This window comes from Chlorocebus sabaeus, chromosome 13, assembly GCF_047675955.1.
Source record: "Chlorocebus sabaeus isolate Y175 chromosome 13, mChlSab1.0.hap1, whole genome shotgun sequence".
NCBI classification, from domain to species: Eukaryota; Metazoa; Chordata; class Mammalia; order Primates; family Cercopithecidae; genus Chlorocebus; species Chlorocebus sabaeus.
Window position 1 is genome coordinate 54509621 of NC_132916.1, and position 19677 is coordinate 54529297.

At 38.8% G+C, this 19677-nt stretch overlaps 2 protein-coding genes across 15 annotated transcripts in view; one reads left to right on the forward strand and one right to left on the reverse strand.

The window, feature by feature from the left end:
- L3MBTL3 (L3MBTL histone methyl-lysine binding protein 3) overlaps positions 1-15341 on the forward strand; it is a 121573-nt gene extending 106232 nt beyond the window's left edge. For all 11 annotated transcript variants that reach the window (XM_073022463.1, XM_008007081.3, XM_008007083.3 and 8 more), the window contains 3 exons: positions 7292-7461; positions 7682-7744; positions 13513-15341. In XM_073022463.1, coding sequence (XP_072878564.1) covers positions 7292-7461; positions 7682-7744; positions 13513-13656 — 377 coding nt within the window. In that variant the 3' untranslated portion in view covers positions 13657-15341. The remainder of the gene's footprint in view (positions 1-7291; positions 7462-7681; positions 7745-13512) is intronic.
- A 2861-nt stretch (positions 15342-18202) lies between these two features.
- SAMD3 (sterile alpha motif domain containing 3) overlaps positions 18203-19677 on the reverse strand; it is a 66954-nt gene continuing 65479 nt past the window's right edge. For all 4 annotated transcript variants that reach the window (XM_073022466.1, XM_038000921.2, XM_008007078.3 and 1 more), the window contains 2 exons: positions 19236-19318; positions 18203-18692 (listed from right to left, as the gene is read on the reverse strand). In XM_073022466.1, coding sequence (XP_072878567.1) covers positions 18408-18692; positions 19236-19318 — 368 coding nt within the window. In that variant the 3' untranslated portion in view covers positions 18203-18407. The remainder of the gene's footprint in view (positions 18693-19235; positions 19319-19677) is intronic.

Genomic DNA, 19677 nt, shown 5'->3' on the forward strand with positions numbered 1-19677 from the left:
ATTAATAGGAAAAAGAGAATATATTAACGTGCACAAATGTGGGAGTCCTGCAAATATGAGACTCAGGGCCAATGGTTGAAGCTTATGACCGCTTTTCATAGAGGAAAGGGGAATGGGGGTGAGTTTGGTATAGGCAATTGTGTGGTAAATAATTTTCAGGAGAAATGAATGAGCCCAAAGAACTATGGCCTGGGACAAAGTTTCTCTGAGTTCTGTGGGAGGTTGCAGGAAGGCGAGGAGCAGAACTTCACTGTGAACAAATGTTGTCTTATTATGTAGATAATGTCTCTTGGGTAATCTCTTGGAGCTGCCCTGAGAAGAACAGATGAAAAGTCTCTCTGGGCATGGTGATGACTTTTAGTGGTTAAGTCTTTCTTGGCTATTTGATGAGACTTTTAAGCTGGCAATTGCATTTCTTTTGGAAAGAAGTTTTCTTAGTCAGATAAAGAGTTTCTCTCTGCACATGGGAGAGAAGGGATCAGAGAGACCAGGGCATGGGGGAAGGTCAGAGGGAGACCTTGCTTCTGAGGCTTACTTCTGAGGCCTTTCAGGTTCCTTTAATTCAGAGCATTTAGCATGCCAAAGTGCCACATTTTGGGTGATTGTCCTCTGTAGCCTAACAAAAGTCTGCAAGTACATGCTGTATTTATATAGCTGTTGAGTTTCTGATACAGCACAGTGCTGAATAAATAATTGCTGAATGAACAACTTTCATACAGTAAACAATAGAAGCAGGCCTTTATCACTAAGAATCAACATAAAAAAAATCCCTTGTTTTCTGTGTTTTTAGAGGGATGAAATAATGAAGTCAAAGATCCACAAACTTATTTTTCTTACTATTACTCCCATCTGTCATTTTCTTCTGATATTAACGAGACCCAGCAATTGATGTTGTTTTAATGATACATTTCCACAAATGCATTAAATTGCTTTCCGAGTCACCAAAGTGAGACTTCCATTTTTTTGTTATTTTTTAGTAACATTAAGTAGTTTATTTGATACCAGCTGTTGGTTTATATAACTTTTATTATCCAAATAATACATGTTTATTGTAGAACAATTAGCAAATACAGGGAAGCAAAATGGAGAAAATCAAAATTACATGTAATTTTATACCATTTTCTGAATGTGGGGACCTACTTTTTTAGACTATTTCTATCTGAAATGTTGTATAAATTACTTTGTAACCTGCAGTTTGCATAAGTATTTATACTTCTTGCAACATAATATTAAATATTCTATGGATGGATGTAGCATCACTTAACAAACCAATCCCCTACTGTTGGGTCATCTAGGCTAGTTATTTTGTATCTCTGACTGTTATAAATGTTTTTGCAATAAACTTTAGTAGTGATTAGAATCGTAGGGGTGTGTGTGTGTGTGTAAACACATAAAAGTGACTTATGTAAGGTAAAAGAGGCATATTTTCTTCCACATAAAGGAAGTACAGAGCTTGGTCCAGGATTTAAATGGTACTTAACAGTGTCAGGAAATCAGGTTCCATTTATCTTGCTGCTCTGCCTGGCAGAGTACCTGTTCCCAACACCATATCACGGGTTAGAGGTGGTTGCTGGAAGGCTAGCCATTAAAGTACTATTCTACCCAGCAGGAAGGAGGGACATGTTGGGGGAGTGGTGGTGGGTGTGCTCTCAGCCTTTAAGAGCACTTCCAAGTCCAATTAGCAGAACTCATAGGATATTGTAGATTCCACTTCTGCTTATGTCCATTAGTCATGTGGCCACTTTTAGCTGAAAAGGAAGCTGGGAAATGTAGTCTTCATCAGAGTACAGTTACATACGTGGCAGAGACCCTCCACTGTAACTGGCTTGGAGATGATTGTTGACGTTCATGCTTCATTATTTTCTTAAGATGAACTTCTAAGCTTGGAATTGTGGAGTCAGTGGATGATAACTCAGAAGGAATCTTTTCCAGGTGAGAGAAAAGACTTTTGCCCAAAGCTGCTTCCTTGGAGTGTTTTGTGGTTTCTTTAGCATACCAGTGCATGATGAAGATAAGAATGGGAAACATTCTTTTATCTCACTGGAAGGTACCATCCATCCAGTCTATCCAGAGAGCATCGGCTGACCCTGATGGAGGTGCACAGGTGCAGGGTCGGTAGAGGCACCTCTTACTGGGGCTTTGCCAGTGAATGTTTGAAATTTGAGTATTAAAGAGATTCTAACAGTACGTTCCTTATACCATGCAATATCTCATGGCTTGTAGGGCCAGGGATATTGGTGGTACTGTGTTCCAAGACTGGAAGCCACTTTTCAACTGGTCCTGTCTGACTTGTAGGTAGACTTGGATCTTCAAATTTGGCACATAAAAATCTTTTTATCTTTTTTTCCAACAAAAGATTGGTCTTTATGCCTCTTATGAATGACTAGAGGGTCTTTAGTGTCTGTCTCTTTCTCATACATATGTATAGGCCTCACTGAGAAAATTTTTTTGAAGAAATGTAGTGATTTATTTGATTAAACATTAGACTGAGTAGATTAATTTGTTCATAAACATAATGAATGTTGTTATTTTTCTCTGCAGTATACTGTGTCCATTTTAATGTACTGTCACTTTTCTCTTAATTCTTATCTTTCCACTGTTGAGGATGACAGCTTTGGTTCTACAAATAAAATGTTTCAGATTGTTGAATCAAGAATCAGGAAGGATGACCATTCCTTCCATATGGTAATTTTAGTTATTCCCAGTCAACCTAAAATATTTATACTCATTGTGGAGGCACACAACCTGAAACCAAGTGGGGCGAGTGAGAAAAGAGTTTGATCACATACCTTTGGTCAATTTTCATCACAGGAAACTTCAGAAATATAGAAAACTTCTTAAAAAGTTTTCTTTTCCATGCATATCAGTGATTTGAGAGGAGGGTGGCAAGAAATAGGGTCCTAGGCAAAGGACGGTGGCTGAAATATCTTTAGAACACTAGGCTATGTTTCCTGAGTCTCATTGTGCACATTTAAACCTACCCTTCCTTACTCTTGGCACTGAACCAGCTACTGGAGCCAGAATGTATTTGCATTTATTTTAGCCTGTATCATAACATGTTAAAATGAAAACCTGGAGTCACTTTTCTGGCAGTTCAAGGAATGCAGTACAGATTTGCTCAAATGAAGCTGCTTTCTTTATTCCTTTTGGATTAAAATCATAGGAGGTGGCATGTTCCGTGGCTGGTAACATCAGTTAGTGCCGAAGACTCAGCGAAAGGAAGGAAAGTCTTAATGCGAAGGATGCAGAGTTGGTACTAAGATTGGAAAAGTATGTATGTCTAGGCCTATAAATAGTATCAGATTTAAAGACACACAGAGGCGACCACAAACATAAGGGCTTTGGTGTTTTTAGTCATTTCCTTAGAATGGGTTAGTTATTTTTCTAAGGAACAATGTTCGGAACATTAGAAATGAATTGTGAATAATACAGCGTTTAGCAGAAAATAAAATGAAAATAGAGTAGATCTGCAGTGATAGAATGAACACTGCTGAGTGTTAATAGAACATAAACAGTAATAGGACAAAGACTATAGTTTTGGAAAAGACTAATTATATGGCACCCACTCAGGATACAAATTATAAAGTCAGCCCTATTGTTTTACTGTAGTGTAGAATTGGAAATCTTACCATTTCATATAAAAATGTCTTATGAAATATGTACAAATATTATATCTCAAATAATAGCTAAGCTCTTTAGAATACCCGAGATTAAAAAGATGTTTTTAAGTTACTCCGTATTTTGCTACACAAAAATTCCTTAAACTCTGGGCAATTCCAAAAGGAAAAGAGAATAAAAACAAACTGTTTCTGGTTTATATATTTGGTTCATAATAGATATTAAATAAAATAGGATGAGGACCTACACCTTTGAGCTTGGCTGGATGAAATGTGGAAAGAGGGATAATGATGGCTTTTTAAAACGTGTTTGAAGATTTGAACTATTTCATGTGGAGCAGACACTAGAATTTCTCTGTATGAGCTCAATGAGGTAGAACCAGCACCAGTGGGTGTCAGCTCTAATAAAACAGATTTTTGACTCAGCATAGTGACTTTCTAGCATTCAGAGCAATTCAAATTTCAGATTAGGCTAGTTTACGAATAAATGTATTAGAAAACTGTAACAGAACAATAAGAAATAAATTTTTTTTTAATTTACCACTTAGCCTCAGGAAACATCTGATACATAGGAATAAGTTTAACAAAAGATGTGCGAGATCTCTACCTGAAAATGACAAAATGTTAATGCATTAGAGACATTAAGGAAGAGCCAAAGAAATCGAGGGATTTTGCTTCTTTGTGGATTGGAAGACTCAATGTTGTAAAGAAGTCATTTCTTAACCGAATTTATCTATTGGAAATTTGTCTAGTAGAAATATGTTTGATAGAAAGCCTAATCTAAATCTTAGCGGTTTTTTGTTGTTTTTTTTAAAAAAGCGAATTGTAAAATTGATAATGTAAATGCAGTAGCCATGGCAATCTTGAAAAGACCTACATCACAGACATCAGTATACTTACAAAGTGATAGTAATTAAAGCTATGGATTGGGATAAAGAGACCAGTGGGACAAAATATGGAATCTGAAAGATGCTGATATGTATGTTAAAACTAGCACTGCAGTACAGTGGGGAAAGGAAAGGATGGTCTTTTCAGTAAATCATGGTTGGATAATTAAAAATCTATGTGGAAAAAATCTATGAATATTGATTCTTGCCTAATATATACGCAAGACATAAATATCAGATGGATTGTAGATCTAAACATGAAAGGTAGAGCATAAAGTGTTTAGAGGAAAGCAGAGAAAACTCTTTTTATGGTCTTGGGGTAAGCACAGGTTTCTTTAATAGACATATAAGATATTTGCCATAAGAGAAAAAATTAACAAATTAGACATTATTACATTTACTTCTGTTATTCAAAAAACCCTATTAAGAAAGTAAAAAGGAAGGCACAGAGTGGGAGGAGATATTTGTAATACATATTTCCAACAAAGGACTTCTACCCAGAATATATATAGACAACGTGTATAAATCATTAAGAAAAAAGGAAGACAACTCAATAGAAAGATAGACATAAAACATGAATAAGCCCTTTACAAAATAGCCTCTCTATGTGGACAATAAACATAGGGAAAGATTATCAATATCATTAGTCATCGAATGCAGTTGTAACCATAATGTGATACCACTATACACCTACTATAATGGTTAAAAAGACAAAGATAGACAATACCAAGCACTGGTGTGGAAGTGAAGCAATTGGAACTGTCATATGCTGTTGGTAGGTATTGTGCAGTTGTTTTGGAATGCTGGCAGGATTTCCCAAAGCTTAATGTACACAAATGCTCTGATCTCAAAAAGTTTCACTCTTTGGTATTTGTGCAACGGAAACACATACATATGTTCAAGAAATTGTTACCAGAAAAGGGTCCTGATCCAGACCTCAGGAGAGGATTCTTGGGTCTCACGCAAGAAAGAATTTGGGGCAAGTTCAGAGAGTGAAGTGAGAATGCAAGTTTATTAGGCAAGGAAAGGAATTAAGAATGGCTACTCCAAATGGTTGCCCATTTTTGTGGTTATTTCTTGATGGTATGCTAAACAAGGGGTGGATTCATGCCTCCCCTTTTTAGACCATGTAGGGTAACTTCCTGATACTGACATGGCATTTGTAAACTGTCCTGGCGCTGGTGGGAGTGTAGCAGTGAGGATGACCAGAGGTTTTGGTGAGTTTTGCCTGGCTTCTTCACTGCAACCTGTTTTATCAGCAAGGTCCTTATGACCTGTATCTTGTCCCCATCTCCTGTCTCATCCTGTGACTTAGAATGTCTTAACCATCTGGGAATGCAGTTGTCTCAGACCCAGTAGGTCTCAGCCTCATTTTACCCAGCTCCTGCTCAAGATGGAGTTGCTCTGGTTCAAATGCCTCTGACAAAGTAATCTGTACAAGAATGTTTGTAATAGCCCCAAATTAAAAACAACTCAGATGCTCATTGTTCATGATCTCCAAATGAATTACAGAGTATTCAGAACCACGAAAAACCATACAACAAAGAGAAGGTAACTTCTACTATTCACAACAATGCGAATGAATCTCAGAAACATGCTGTTTAGAGAAAGAAGCCAGATACCCAAGTTTCCATTTTAAATACAATTCAAAAGAGGGTAAATGAATCTATGGTGTTAGTAGTCAAGGAAGTGGTCACCTTTGCTTGACAGGTGAGATGTGATTGGAAGTGTGTGCTTGCCACGTTTTGTTTTCAGTCCGGGTGTTGGTTACATGGGTGTGTTCACTTTGTGAAAATTCAGTGAGCTTTACACTTAGTGATTTCTACATCTTTCTGTAGATCATAGAAATACAAAAGCAAGGCTTTTGTGATAGAATTGAGGTGTCCTTATAACTGAGCTGGTGTGTGAGCAGAGAGGAAATGTAGGGGAGGTGCCTTTCTTCTGAGGTGCTTTGAATACCTAGTTTTCAGAAAAGATTTCTGTTCTAAAGGACCATAAGGAGATGACGATTGATAGCTCTAAGTCAAGCGTCCAGAGGACAAAAATCCTTTGCTAGAGAATGGCTGTTTTAGGAAAGCAGCCATAAAACTAGGTTTGGATTCAGAAACTCTAACGTAAAAATAGAATATTCAGTAAGTTTTTTTTGTTGTTTTGAGAGATGGGACCTTGTCCTGTAGCCCAGGCTATAGTAAGAATACTTAATAGTTTTAATTTTGATCTGAACAAATTAAAAAATGACAAAAGCATTTGCATTTCTGCTGTTTTATTTTTATTGCAATAATTTCATATCCCTGTCAAAAAACTAAATTGGCTATTTAAGAAATCAGTATGATTAGTAAATAAGAAGTTAAGAAACCAAAGCAAGCCCTGAGACAGAAGGAGAGAAAGGATGCTAACTGTGAATACATGGTAAGCACAGGTGTTGGACTTGAGATGCAACTTGGCTGTTACAAGCAGAAAGGGGAACAAATAAGCAGCTTCCTAGGATAAGACTAACTTTCCTTCCCATTAAAACTTTGAGGCCTGTTTCTTATCTGAAGCATTAAAGAGACAACATTGAACAACATAATGAAGCATATTTTTAGCAATGAGTGCTGCAGCAAATAATATCAGTTTAATTTACAGGCTGGTTTTTATAGTGACCTTCAGTAAAGACAAAGAAGAGCCTATTCAATAGCATAATGCTGAAAGGAACCAATGCTTTAACCACCCCCACCCCAGTCTCATTATCTGGGAGATGCATGGCTGCTTTCAGAGAGTGATTGCCCATTTGTTTTCATTGACCAGGTGCCCGGGAAGAACCCACTGTCCAGCAGGCACAGCGTCGGTCAGCTGTCTTTCTGTCCTTTAAGTCCCCAATTCCATGTCTGCCCTTGCGCTGGGAGCAGCAAAGCAAACTACTTCCAACTGTCGCTGGAATCCCTGCCAGTAAAGTTTCCAAATGGAGCACCGACGAGGTATATTTTATTTTCTTTGCTGCCAGACACCAGATACAGGAGTACTGGCTTAAGAGGTGTGGAACATTGAACGTAGGTAGCGTTTAGTCTTTTTTTTCTGAAAGAGAAGAAATCATTCTGAGAGAAATAACTAATGCATATGGGTTACATGTTTTGAACCTGTAGCATTTAGATTCTGACTATGTTTTTTAACTGGGAATTTTGATATTGCTTTTGACAGGTGTCAGAATTTATACAGAGCTTACCTGGGTGTGAAGAACATGGAAAGGTATTTAAAGATGAAGTAAGTGTTCCACTAAATTGCAATATGTTACTTAATGGGGTCAAAGCACTGAAATGCAGTGGATGGTGAAATGTGTGGAACTGGCAGAGTCAAAAAGAGATGGGTTGTGTTGAAATTGATAAACTGATGTATACTAACAGGCAGTATGAATCAGTTGTATAAAAATGTCTTTGTATAAGATGAGATGCAAAAGAATGTTTGTGAGTACCATTTTATGATGCCCCACAGCAGTAACACTAGGCTCCTAAAAAGAAAACCCACAGAACTTAATAGCATGCATTTATATAGTTTATAGTACAGAAGAAGCAGCCAAGGAAAGAAATAAGCAATGTTTTATTTTTTTAATAAAGTGAAATTAGTTTCCATTATTTTATTTTCCAACATCATTCTAACAACATGATTGACTCCATTTGAGGTTTATAATAAGTAATATGAACATTATGTCTAAAATAATCCCTTAAGTCATATACATTCCTCAGTAATGTTTATAATAAGATATTTATCACAGTCCACTTTTGGAAGATTATTTTATTAGTTGTTTTCAACTACCTCTCCAAAACTTCAGTATAAGGGGTGATTAAGAATGGTATCACTTACGGCAGTGAGCACTAGAATAAAAAGGAATCTGGTTTCCAACTTTTAATTCTGTAAGCCTACAACAGGAGACCCTTATTCAGTAGAGACCTTGAAAAATAAGCCACTTGCCTGTCATCTCTTCCAAGTAAAGCAGTCAATTACCCCTCTGATTTTGGCTCTGTCTACTCCTGCCAGAAGGCAGAAAGTAGACTGAGTAATCTCAGAAGGTTTTCTCCAACATCTGCTGTCTACAGTTACACGCATACACACCTTGTTTGCCCCTATGTGTAAAGCCCAACTGTTAAGAACAGCACACTTTCAGTTGTATGGCAGGAGTGTAGACACAGCTAACAGTCCAGCCACCAGTTATCAGTGTTGTTATACTGTGAGGTATAATTTATGCATTAGAGGAAAGCCTGTTAAAATGCACAAGGATCTGATTTCCAACATCCTTTTTCTGATTTATGTTCTTATTGTGCAAATGTTTTATTTTCTCTCTATTTGATCTTTAATTGGCAGTTATTCAGATTTTCTGTCCCTGAGTCCTAAGTGTCTTCACTGACATTCTGAATTCATTTTCTGGTTTTTTTCTCTCTCTTTTTTTTTTTAATCAAGATGGAGTCTTGCTCTTCTAGCCCGGGCTAGAGTGCTCACTGCAACCTCCGCCTCTCAGGTTCAAGCGATTCTCCCGCCTCAGCCACCCGAGTAGCTGGGATTACAGGTGCTCACCACCACACTCGGCTAATTTTTTTGTATTTTTAGTAGAGACTTGGTTTCACCATGTGTTGACCAGGCTGGTCTTGAACTCCTGACCTCGGGTGATCCGCCTATCTTGGCCTCCCAAAGTGCAGAGATTACAGGCATGAGCCACTCTGCTCAGCCTGAATTCATTTTCTATCGCTAGCGGACGTAGAGCCACATAGGGAGCTGTTGGTCTATCTTGGAAAGTGTCACGTAGTCATTACCTTTGAAAATAAGAAAGCATTTCTGAAAATAAATTTATAATGCATCTCTTTTATAACTTCTGTTTTTTATTCTATTGATATCTAGATAATCCATATAGGTTTGCTCTATTATTCAGTTTAAGTAAGATTCAAGTCTAAATTCAAAATGATATGGTATTTCTTCGAGTAATTTTTTTATTCATGGCAAATTGTCTTTGGAGATGTTCCTCAGTTACCAAATACCCTCAAAGCCAGATCCTTCTCTAGAGGAGTGAGATAGTGAATATTGTCTGTCGATATCTATTATTCACTCATCCACTCCGTCATTCATTCATCTTGTGCACATTTGTTAAATTCCGACCATGTGTGTATGTTACTTCGTGTCATGCTCTTGTGAGAAGGATGATTCGAAAATAGTAAAACCTAATCCTTGTTCTCAAGTGTCTCACAAAGTCAGTGGGTTTGGGTTTTGAGTCCTACAAGTAAATCGTAGTACAAATCTAACTGAAGTCTTATAAGTCATCTCTAAAAGGCAAAGTACAAGTATTCAGATAGGCTCTTGTCGGAAATTATCCTTGACTTCTCTCTTACACACGCCACATCTCACCTGTTGAAAATCCTATTTGGTGTATCTTTGAAACATATAAAACCCTATCACTCTACTGCACCACCACCCTGGTCTGCGCCGCCATCCTCTCCCACTTGGATGAGTGCAGTAACCTCCAAACTCATTTTCCTGGTTCTGTTTTTGCTCCTCTGCAGTCTATTCCCAGCACAGCCAAGGTGACCCTGCTGAAACCTAAGTCAAACCATGTCACTCCTCTGTTCAGATCCTTCCAATAGCTTCATCTCTCAATCAGAATAAAAGCAGAAGTCCTTATAAGGGCCTGCAGTCTGATACCTCATTACCACTCTTGCCCCTGGCTCTTTGTTTGCTCTGCCCCTCACGGGTCTACACGCTGGCCTCCTTGCTGTTCCTCTGATTTTCCAGGCTTGCTTCCGCTCCTCCTTCCGCACAGAACACTCTTCCTCCAGATCTTCATGTGACTCACTTCTGCTCAGATGCCAGCTTACTAATTAGTCCTGCCCTGACTTTCTGACTTGAAAATTGCTTCTTGGTGCCACACATGCATCCCTGCTCCTGCTGCCCATTCATCTTCCTAGTCAGCTCTGTTTAATCATAGCACAAATCACCTTTTTAATTTTTTTTTTGGAAACAGAGGCTCGCTCTGTCACCCAGGCTGGAGTGTAGTGGCACAATCTCAGCTCACTGCAACCTCTGCCTCCCGGGTTCAAGCGCTTCTCATGCCTCAGCCTCCCAAGTAGCTGGAACTGCAGGTGCGCGCCACCACACCCAGCTAATTTTTGTATTTTTAGTAGAGATGTGGTTTCACCATGTTGGCCACGCTGGTCTTGAACTCCTGACCTCAAGTGATCCACTGACCTCAGCCTCCCAAAGTGCTAGAATTACAGGCATGAGCCACTGCTCCTGGCCAACATGAGTCACTTTCTAACTTACTGATTAATTGGCTTACTTAGTATGTTTATTGGCTTATGGTCGGTCTACCACTTCTAGAATGTAAACTCCACAAAAAGTTTTTTGCTTGCTTGTTTTTGTTTTATTTGTTTTATTCCCTGCCATATGTCTAGGCCCAAGAAGAGTGTATGGAATATAATAGACATTCAGTATATTTTTATTGAGTCAATACACTCATGCCTTTACACTCTGAGAAAGACTCATTCAGACAGAGCGTGTCACTGTGGTTTCGAGTTAAGGCATTGGAAAAGAACAAATAGTGCACAGTGAAAAAGGCAGTGAAATGGAAGGCAAGAGCTCCTGAATTCCACATCCCTCTCCCTCGTTTGGGGCCATTAGCAAGACACCTAATGTCTGGAATTATAGCATTATATATGCATTGCAGAAGCTAATAAAAAAAAGTAAGCCTTGTAATACATTGCAGTGGTCACTGTTGTTCTTAGGATCTACTTTCTTGAATAAAGTTTACTTCCTGCCAGTCAAGGCTTGTTCTTATGGCCACATGTCAGAGCAACCTGTATGTAATAAAGAGTTTAGAAGTAGCCTCAATATTTTTCTTTCCAGTGTATGTAACCTTATAAATAACAACCTACCAAAATGTATCCTTCCTGTCCCACTTTTAACTTCAAATCCCAGCCACTAAGTTCTCTGAATGTTTCTTTTCATCAGTCATCTGTTGTGTTATACTCTTACATAGTTTCAGAAGGAGACTTGGTGTCTGCCGCAAGCCTTCAGTAGGGCCAAGGCTATAATAAACCAATCAGCCTTTGTAGTGGGCTCCTTGGGAATGTCAGTTGACACTTTCATTAATGACTTAGAAGACTTCTACAGGCTATCCATTGTACTAAGGTCTGCTTTAGTTGAGCAAAATGTTAATAGATCTGCCTTTCTTCCTGACCTTGCTTTATCAGAGGGCTGTCATAGCACAAGCAAATGAGAACAGACCAAATGTTTCCAAAAAACAGGAGAACATTTCTCATACCTGCGGCTTAACGGTGTTGCACTTGGAGATTAACATTGGAACATTTTTCCTTCTAGTTTACAACAGCAGGATGTCTTTTTACTGAAATTAGCACACTTTTTCCATATAATTGTTACTTGAAGAAGTTGTCTAAGATGACTCCAGTTCTTGCTGATGAAGTATTTAGGCAGTCTATATTTACAAGTCTTTCATTTTTAAAGGAGAGAGGAAAATCTTAAGAAGTAGCGATTTAATTATATCAGCCTTTGTTTAGAGAACTGTTAGCAGCATTTAGCGTTGTCTTAGTTTGCTAGGGCCACCATAAGAACGCCAACCACAAACCGGTGGCTTAAATAGCAGAAATGCATTGTCTCACAGTTCTAGAAGCTGAGAATCTGAAGAAGGCTAGAAGTCAGGGGGTTGGCAGAGTTGCTTCCTCCCGCGGGCTGTGAGGAAAGAATCTGTCCTGGGCCTCTCTCCTTGACTTGTAGATGGTTGTCTCTCTTTGGGTCTTTACGTTGCCTTCCCTCTATGTGTGTCTCTTGTAGTCTCTCTTTGGGTCTTTATATTGCCTTCCCTCTATGTGTGTCTCTTTCTCCAGATCTCTCCTTTTTATGAGGATACCAGTCATAATTGGATTAGGCACCCAACCTACCCTAGTGTGGCCTCATCTTAACCAGTTACCTCTGCCTTGATCCTGTTTCCAAATAAAAGTCACATTCTGAGGTACTGGGGGTCAGGACATCAACATATGAATTTGTGACAGGGACAGCATTCAGCCTGTAACAGAGTGCATTGCTGTCAAGGTTTCTGATGTTCTAAGGCGGAGAACAGATGTGTGTTTGACTTTTTGTATAAGGTGGGAAAACTGAAAGGGAAACTGTTTTTTTGGGTTTTTTTGTTTTTTTTTGTTTTTGTTAAGGTGACAAAGTTACCTAAGAGCTGAAAGACTGTTTCTTTGCTCTGCCCAGTAAGCCAGACATCTTCTTCATAGTATTTTATCTTTTAACCTAAAAGATGTGTTGTACCTTTCAACTTCTAGAGAATAGTAGCCTATTTTTCAGAAGCATAGACTTTTGTCTTAGAAGATGCCCAGAGAGAGGAAGGGTCTTTCTGATGGTTACCCTACCCGAGTCTTAGAAGAACCACCTTAAAGTCAGTGACTCTTAACACCAGCCTCACATTCACTGTTTGATTGCCCCTGTTAGTAAAGGCTTTTCTTCAGTGTGTAAAGACTAACTGTGGCCACACTAGAAATAAGTGTTACCTTTCTGATTTTCTTCATCGTGGAAGGCTGATTTTGAAGGAGAAAAAAAAAAAAAAAAGTTGGAATTGGCTGATATGTTTTTCTGAATTATTTTATGTCCACTAACATTCATGTACCTGTCACCTCTTCTAATTTTAAAACCTGCCATGATAAAAACTAGACTTTGGCCACCCTGAATTTTTCCATATTCTTCTTAACTCTACACTTCATTCAGAGTGATCACAGAAAGGTATGAGCACCTTCTGTTTTCCTGTGGGCTGGTTTTTCAGGTGAATTAGTTTACTTTGTTCCCAGTCCACTTTTGGGTGTGTCCTTGTGGATAAAAAAGGTCCATATATCAAGAAATGTCACTGCACATATGAACTTCTATGTGTGCTTTTTTAGCATTGCTATGTAGAAGACAGCTGATAATTTAACCTTGAATATTTTCTACAGCACTGCATCTTGTTAATCCACATTCTGGTGTTTTTTCCCCCATTTTAGCAAATTGATGGAGAAGCATTTCTACTTATGACTCAAACAGACATTGTTAAAATTATGAGCATTAAACTGGGCCCTGCTCTCAAAATTTTCAATTCCATCCTGATGTTCAAAGCTGCAGAGAAGAATTCTCACAATGAACTTTGAAGATGGTGAATTCTGAATACCATCAGCATTCTGCTTTAAAGCTCATGTTTTATTCAAAGCACAAGGACGGTTATAACTCCTAAGTGAGAAGTCTCCAAAACTCAAAAGAGCAACACTATCGGATTATTTATATTCCTCAAGAGACAATATATATGAATTCTTATGAAAGTGCTTGAGCTTTTAACCAGGTACTGTCTAACAACAGTCATCTTTTGGTTCTGTTCACTGAGCTAAATTTATCTTTGTAAATCTTTTTGAGTCTGGGGGGCGGGGGGAAAGGGGGACTTCATTAATTATTTATGGTAATGGGGGGGCAGAGTAAGGACTTTTGGCATTTTGTAAACATTGTTGAATTCTCTTTCATGTACACTGTTTCTTTTTCAATACTTTCAGAAACCTTTTTATATAATCAAATTTCAATTTAAACCAAATTAGTCAAAACCTGGCTAAGTTTAGCCGGTAGGACTGTTATCTGTATTGTTAATTTTGTGCCATATTTTGAATTGCAACATTATGCTAAGTATAACTTTGCAAGTCATGATATTGCCTAACTGCTTGTCATAATTGTCAGGGCTGAATAGTTGTAAGAGTGACTTTTCTTTGAATCAGTGTTTTTCCTTTTGCACGCATTATGAAATGTTAAACAAATTACTTTTCACCAGCATCTTTACTATAATTACCAAAAACATGTATATAAAAGAATGGAATTGAAAAATAAAATATATAAACATAAATAAATTAGGTAGTGTATTTGAGTGGCATCAGTCTCACGCATCTTGGTGCCCCCGTGTTTACAAGAGCCAGATGGTATCAGAGGAGTATGCAGTTGTATGCAGTTATGGTTGGGGGGATGTTTGTGAGGGTCTTGAACTATTTATGAGATGATCTTCAGCTTCTAATTGTCATTGATGAAACTGTGGTGCTTTACAGAGACTAAGAGCTCATTCTGTCAACAGAAACAGTAATCTGTAAAGAGCCCTGTCTCAGGTCATGCCTTGTCCTCCAAACCCAAAGGTTTTTTTCAGGGTTGGCTGAAGAGTGAGTGTCGTGGTTTTACTGAAAAGGCAAGGTGTGAAGGAGCAACTTCATTTGACACAAAATCTGAAATTCTCACAGATCAGGGAGGTGATTTCCCAAAGTAATTAGCCAAGAACCTCCATCTTGGAAGGATTCCTTTTTCTGTAGAATACTTTGCCTCGATATATAAGCATACAGATGCACTTTAAATGAAAACCCTTGATTATAAATTGATAGCTGGTAGTGTTTCTTTTGCAAGAATGCATTTCTAAGGCAAAAGGTAAATTATTTTGTCGTCTTTTGATGTACTTTCTGATTCCAGGATTGGATATTTATTCAAGGACTATTTTAAAAATAGAAAGTAAGTTTGTAGCATGCTGTCTGAATTCTGGGGGAAGTTCCACCTCTTCTTTAGTTGCTTTCGTTTTTTATGATGTAGGACTTCCTTTGATGTCCCTGTTGGAAGTCCATTAGCAGTCCTTTGCATTTGTCAATTCAAGGTAAAACAGGGTCAGTGACATCTACAGTGTCCCAGTCATTCATTTGCATGAATCTGCTTAAATAAGTTTTTTGTTGTTGTTTTTTTCTTTTTTATGTTTTGTTCAGAATTTGTACATTCAAGTTGTACTTGTTATATCTGATATGAATGAAATAAAATCTTAATTGCAGATGCTTTTTACATATGTATGATTTTTAAAAAAGCTTCTCAAATAGGAGAAGCAGCACAAGAGCAGGAAGAGCATCAAGTATTCGGACATTACTAGTTGTGTAATGAATCTGTAAGATTCAGAATTGTCAAACTGTGTCCCAAGATGATGACAAAAATACTGAAAGATTATATTGTTAGGTCAAGTACAATTCATCCCCATTGGGAATTTTTCTTTTCAAGTGTAAAGCATAGAACTAAAGCATAATTTAAATCATGAGATTTTAAACATCTTCTTCTTTTTTTTCTGGAGACAGAGTCTCATTCTATCCCCCAGGCTAGAGTGCAGTGGCGTGATCTCGGCTCACTGCAACCTCTGCCTCCCGGGTTCAAGTGATTCTCCTGCCTCGGCCTCCTGAGTAGCTGGCATTACAGGTGCCCACCACCACGGCTGGCTAATTTTGGTATTTTTAGTAGAGATGGTGTTTTACCATGTTGACCAGGCTGGTCTTGAACGCCTGACCTCAGGTCATCTGCTTGCCTCAGCCTCCCAAAGTTCTGGGATTACAGGCATGAGCCACCACTCCCAGCTGATTTTTAAAATCTTATTGAAGACATCCACTCATTCTATGCAGCGTGTTGTTACATGTTAGAGGCAAGGCATTAAGCATCCATAGGGTGGTGCAGAATTCACTGTACCTCAAGAAGGAGAAAACTCTCACCACTCCATCCCTGGGATATAGTCTAAGTTTTAACAGAGAATATAGGGCACCATGATTGTAGGGAGATCTCTGAAATGAGAGATGCAGGCTTGGGTTAAGACAGATGGTGGAAGCCAAGCTCAGTGGCTCAACCCTGTAATCCCAGCTACTCAGGAGGCTGAGGCAGGAGGATCTCTTGAGCCCAAGGATTTCGAGACCAACCCACGCAACACAGCAAGATCCCATTTCAAAAAAAAAAAAAAAAAAAAAGAGAGAGAGAGAGAGAAGGGAGGAATAGAAATATAAACCTTGAATAGGACTTTGCCATCTAAAGGCATTTTTTTTAATTGAAAACACTGTGCAAGCCGAATAAAACCTTTCTGCAGGTTGATATTTGTCCTCAGGCTGCCATTCTGCAACTTCTAGATTCAGTAGACTCAGCCCCTAAATAAAATAGGGTATGTTGGTCAAGCAATGTTGAATTTAGCAAGTGTCAGGGCCGTGCTGGGCACTGGGGATAGATACACCATTGAGATAGACAATAAAATCGGCTTGAATTTACCTTCAAGGTTAGCCCATGTTTGTGTCATGCTTGGAGCCAAACTTCACTGCAGTTTCCCTGTAGCTACCTTGTCATCCTGTCCCAGCCTGAGAGAGGCTGTCATTCAACTTTAGCCATAGGGGTGTGTACCTTATAAGGAAAAGAATCTGTAAGAACTTGGTAAATTTATTTGGGAATAAAGGACTATAAGGAAGAAGGAGTGATTTGGGGAAATAAAGGAAAGTTTGCAAGGAACTAAAGGTACATTCTAGTGATGAAAGGGAAGAAGTGAGTACTGGAGGATAGGAACTAGGTTAGGCAAAATGACTTGTGCCAAATTGTTATTTACTCTGCCTGATGTAAGTAGTTAATTAATAATTGTAGAAATGGGCAACTGTTCTTTGACTTCTTTTATCTCACTGGCTTCAGCATTTTAATGAACAGTCCTTATTAGAGAGAAAGGTATCTAGCAGGCTGTTGACATTTCAGTGATAGAATAAATACTTTGCAGTATTTCCAGAGATGGGTAGTGTAAAACTATTTCTTCAATAGTTCACATGAACCTTTCTTTTGTTTTTTGTTTGTTTTTTGAGACACAATCTCACCCTGTTGTCTCACCCTGTTGGAGTGCAGTGGCATGATCTCGGCTCACTGCAACCTCCGCCTCCCAGGTTCAAGCAATTCTCCTGCCTCAGCCTCCCAAGTAGCTGGGACTACAGCATGTGCTACCACACTTGGCTAAATTTTGTTTTTTCAGTAGAGACAGGGTTTCACAGTATTAGCCAGGCTGGTCTCAAATTCCTGGCCTCAGGTGATCTGCCCATCTTGGCCTCCCAAAGTGCCAGGATTACAGGCATGAGCCACCATATCCAGCCCACATGAACCTTTCTTCAACTTAAAAAAAATTAATTTGATGATGTAACCCAGGAAATGCTCATCCCATTATGCTGTGTAGGTATTTTAACACACTTAAATCCCTTTTCTGTTCCCAAAAGGACCTGGTCTGTCTTTCAAAGCTAATAAGTAATGTTGATATTTTGATAATAACATCAAGGGGCACCTTAAACGAGAGTTTTTACCTTGTGAAATAGTTGGAAAGAAGGAGAGTGCACTGAGTCTTGTTAGACCCAAAAAGTACTTCTGCAGCCATTGTTAAGAGCAGAACAGATAGAACTGAACTCTGGGCAGTAGCCAGTTGGGCATGCAGGATGAGTCACTGTGTCTCCAAGGCGAGAAGCAGTAGCAGATGAACACAGGTCACAGACACGAGGACCTGTACCAGCAAGATCAGCCAGCAATGAGGAGACCTCAAAAATGCCGCAGCCCTTATTCCCAACAAGCGATTAAAGACAACCAGATCTCCTGGGGCAAGGCAGATCCCCTGAGGGAGAGAAGAGTTAATGTGTCCGTTCTTGAAATGTGCAAGTTCAAAATGTTCCCAAGTGATGTTCAGACCAAAGAGACAGCCCACAGGCCGGCCGCAAATGTGCAGCTCCTGGGCATAAAGTGTGCACACTGAGTTCAGTCCAAGGCCATTCTCTAAGCTGAAAGATTTGAGTACAGTGTATTTCAAAAAAACCGAGGCACCTCTGGAAATATAACTTCAACCGTGGAATTTCTAAAAACTCAAATCGACAACTCTTTAATGAAGTAGAATTTTATTACAGAATTTCACAAAGAACTTAATATCTAAGTGTAAAGATAGAAAGCACTGAAATTCATTAGCATCTATGATACAAGATTATTTTTCTCATACCTACCTCTACCACAACCCTAAATCAAAACAATTTTTTATGAAGCTTCAGCTTTCCCAGAGGTAAATTCCAGTACAATGTTTGGCATGCTATTAAGTGACTGGGAGTTGAAATCCTACTTCCTTTTCCTTTTCTTTCAAAGAAGGAAAATAGGGATTGTGCATATCAAAAATCAACGTTTCTAGGAAGTTGAAGGTTTGGGACAGTCTTCTTGGACACTCAATCCCAAATACGTGAAAGGCAGCTACTAGCGCAGCCAAGGCTGTAACACAGTCGTCCACCTTTGTGAGCCTCTCCTTTTCTAAATATAAAGAAAATTCGCAGACCTCCATGTTGAAAGGGTTTTTAACTTCCAACACAGGTGTGGATACTTGCACCTGAAAAAAAGAATGGAGTCATTACTGTGATACGTAAAATAGCTAAATAATAAAACAGACCTGAACTTAATCATGGTGTTACAATAAATGGGCTTGTTGCAATGTAGCATATTTGTAAATACGACAAACATACTTCAAAATAGGCCACCAACTTTGCTTTTAAATAAGTTATCGCGGTTGGGCTCGGTAGCTCACGCCTGTAATCCCAGCACTTTGGGAGGCCAAGGCAGGTGAATCACCTGAGGTCAGGAGTTCCAGACCAGCCTGACCAACACCATGAAACCCCGTCTCTACTAAAAATACAAAAATTAGCTGGGCGTGGTGGTGCATGTCTATAATCCCAGCTACTCAGGAGGCTGAGGCACAAGAATCGCTTGAACCAGGAGGCGGAGGTTGCAGTGAGCCAAGATCATGCCATTGCACTCCGGTCTGGGCAACAGAGTGAGACTCTTATCTCAAAAATATAAATAAATTAATTAAATATATAAATAATCGCATGAAGATGTAAAATGTCAAACCAGTGACGATTCACATACTACACACCTGTTCATTCATGATGACAAAAAGACTGGGATCATCCCCAAAAACATCTGGGAGGAGTAAACATGTGGCTGTCAGCTTCATGTCTGTCAAAGCAAATATGTTAACGTTTGAAGTAAAAATAAGCTTTTAGCAGTTGTAAGCTAAGATAGTATTGAAACATCTGGATTTTTTGTTACCTTGGACAGATAACAAACTAACCTTCCTAGATCAGTGTTTCACACCTTTTTAAACCACACCCTCTTCTAATAAAACATTCAGAATCTCATGTCTGCCCTCCAGAGCACTGCCAGGAGAAGACAAGAGTTCTGTACTGTCTGTCCATCAGCCAGGAAGATTTTATACTGCCCCTTGTGATTTGTATTGTAAAATGAACAGGTTACTAGTTCCCTAAATATAATTTTACAATATCCAGTATACTTTTAAAATCTATAGCTCTCCTCCT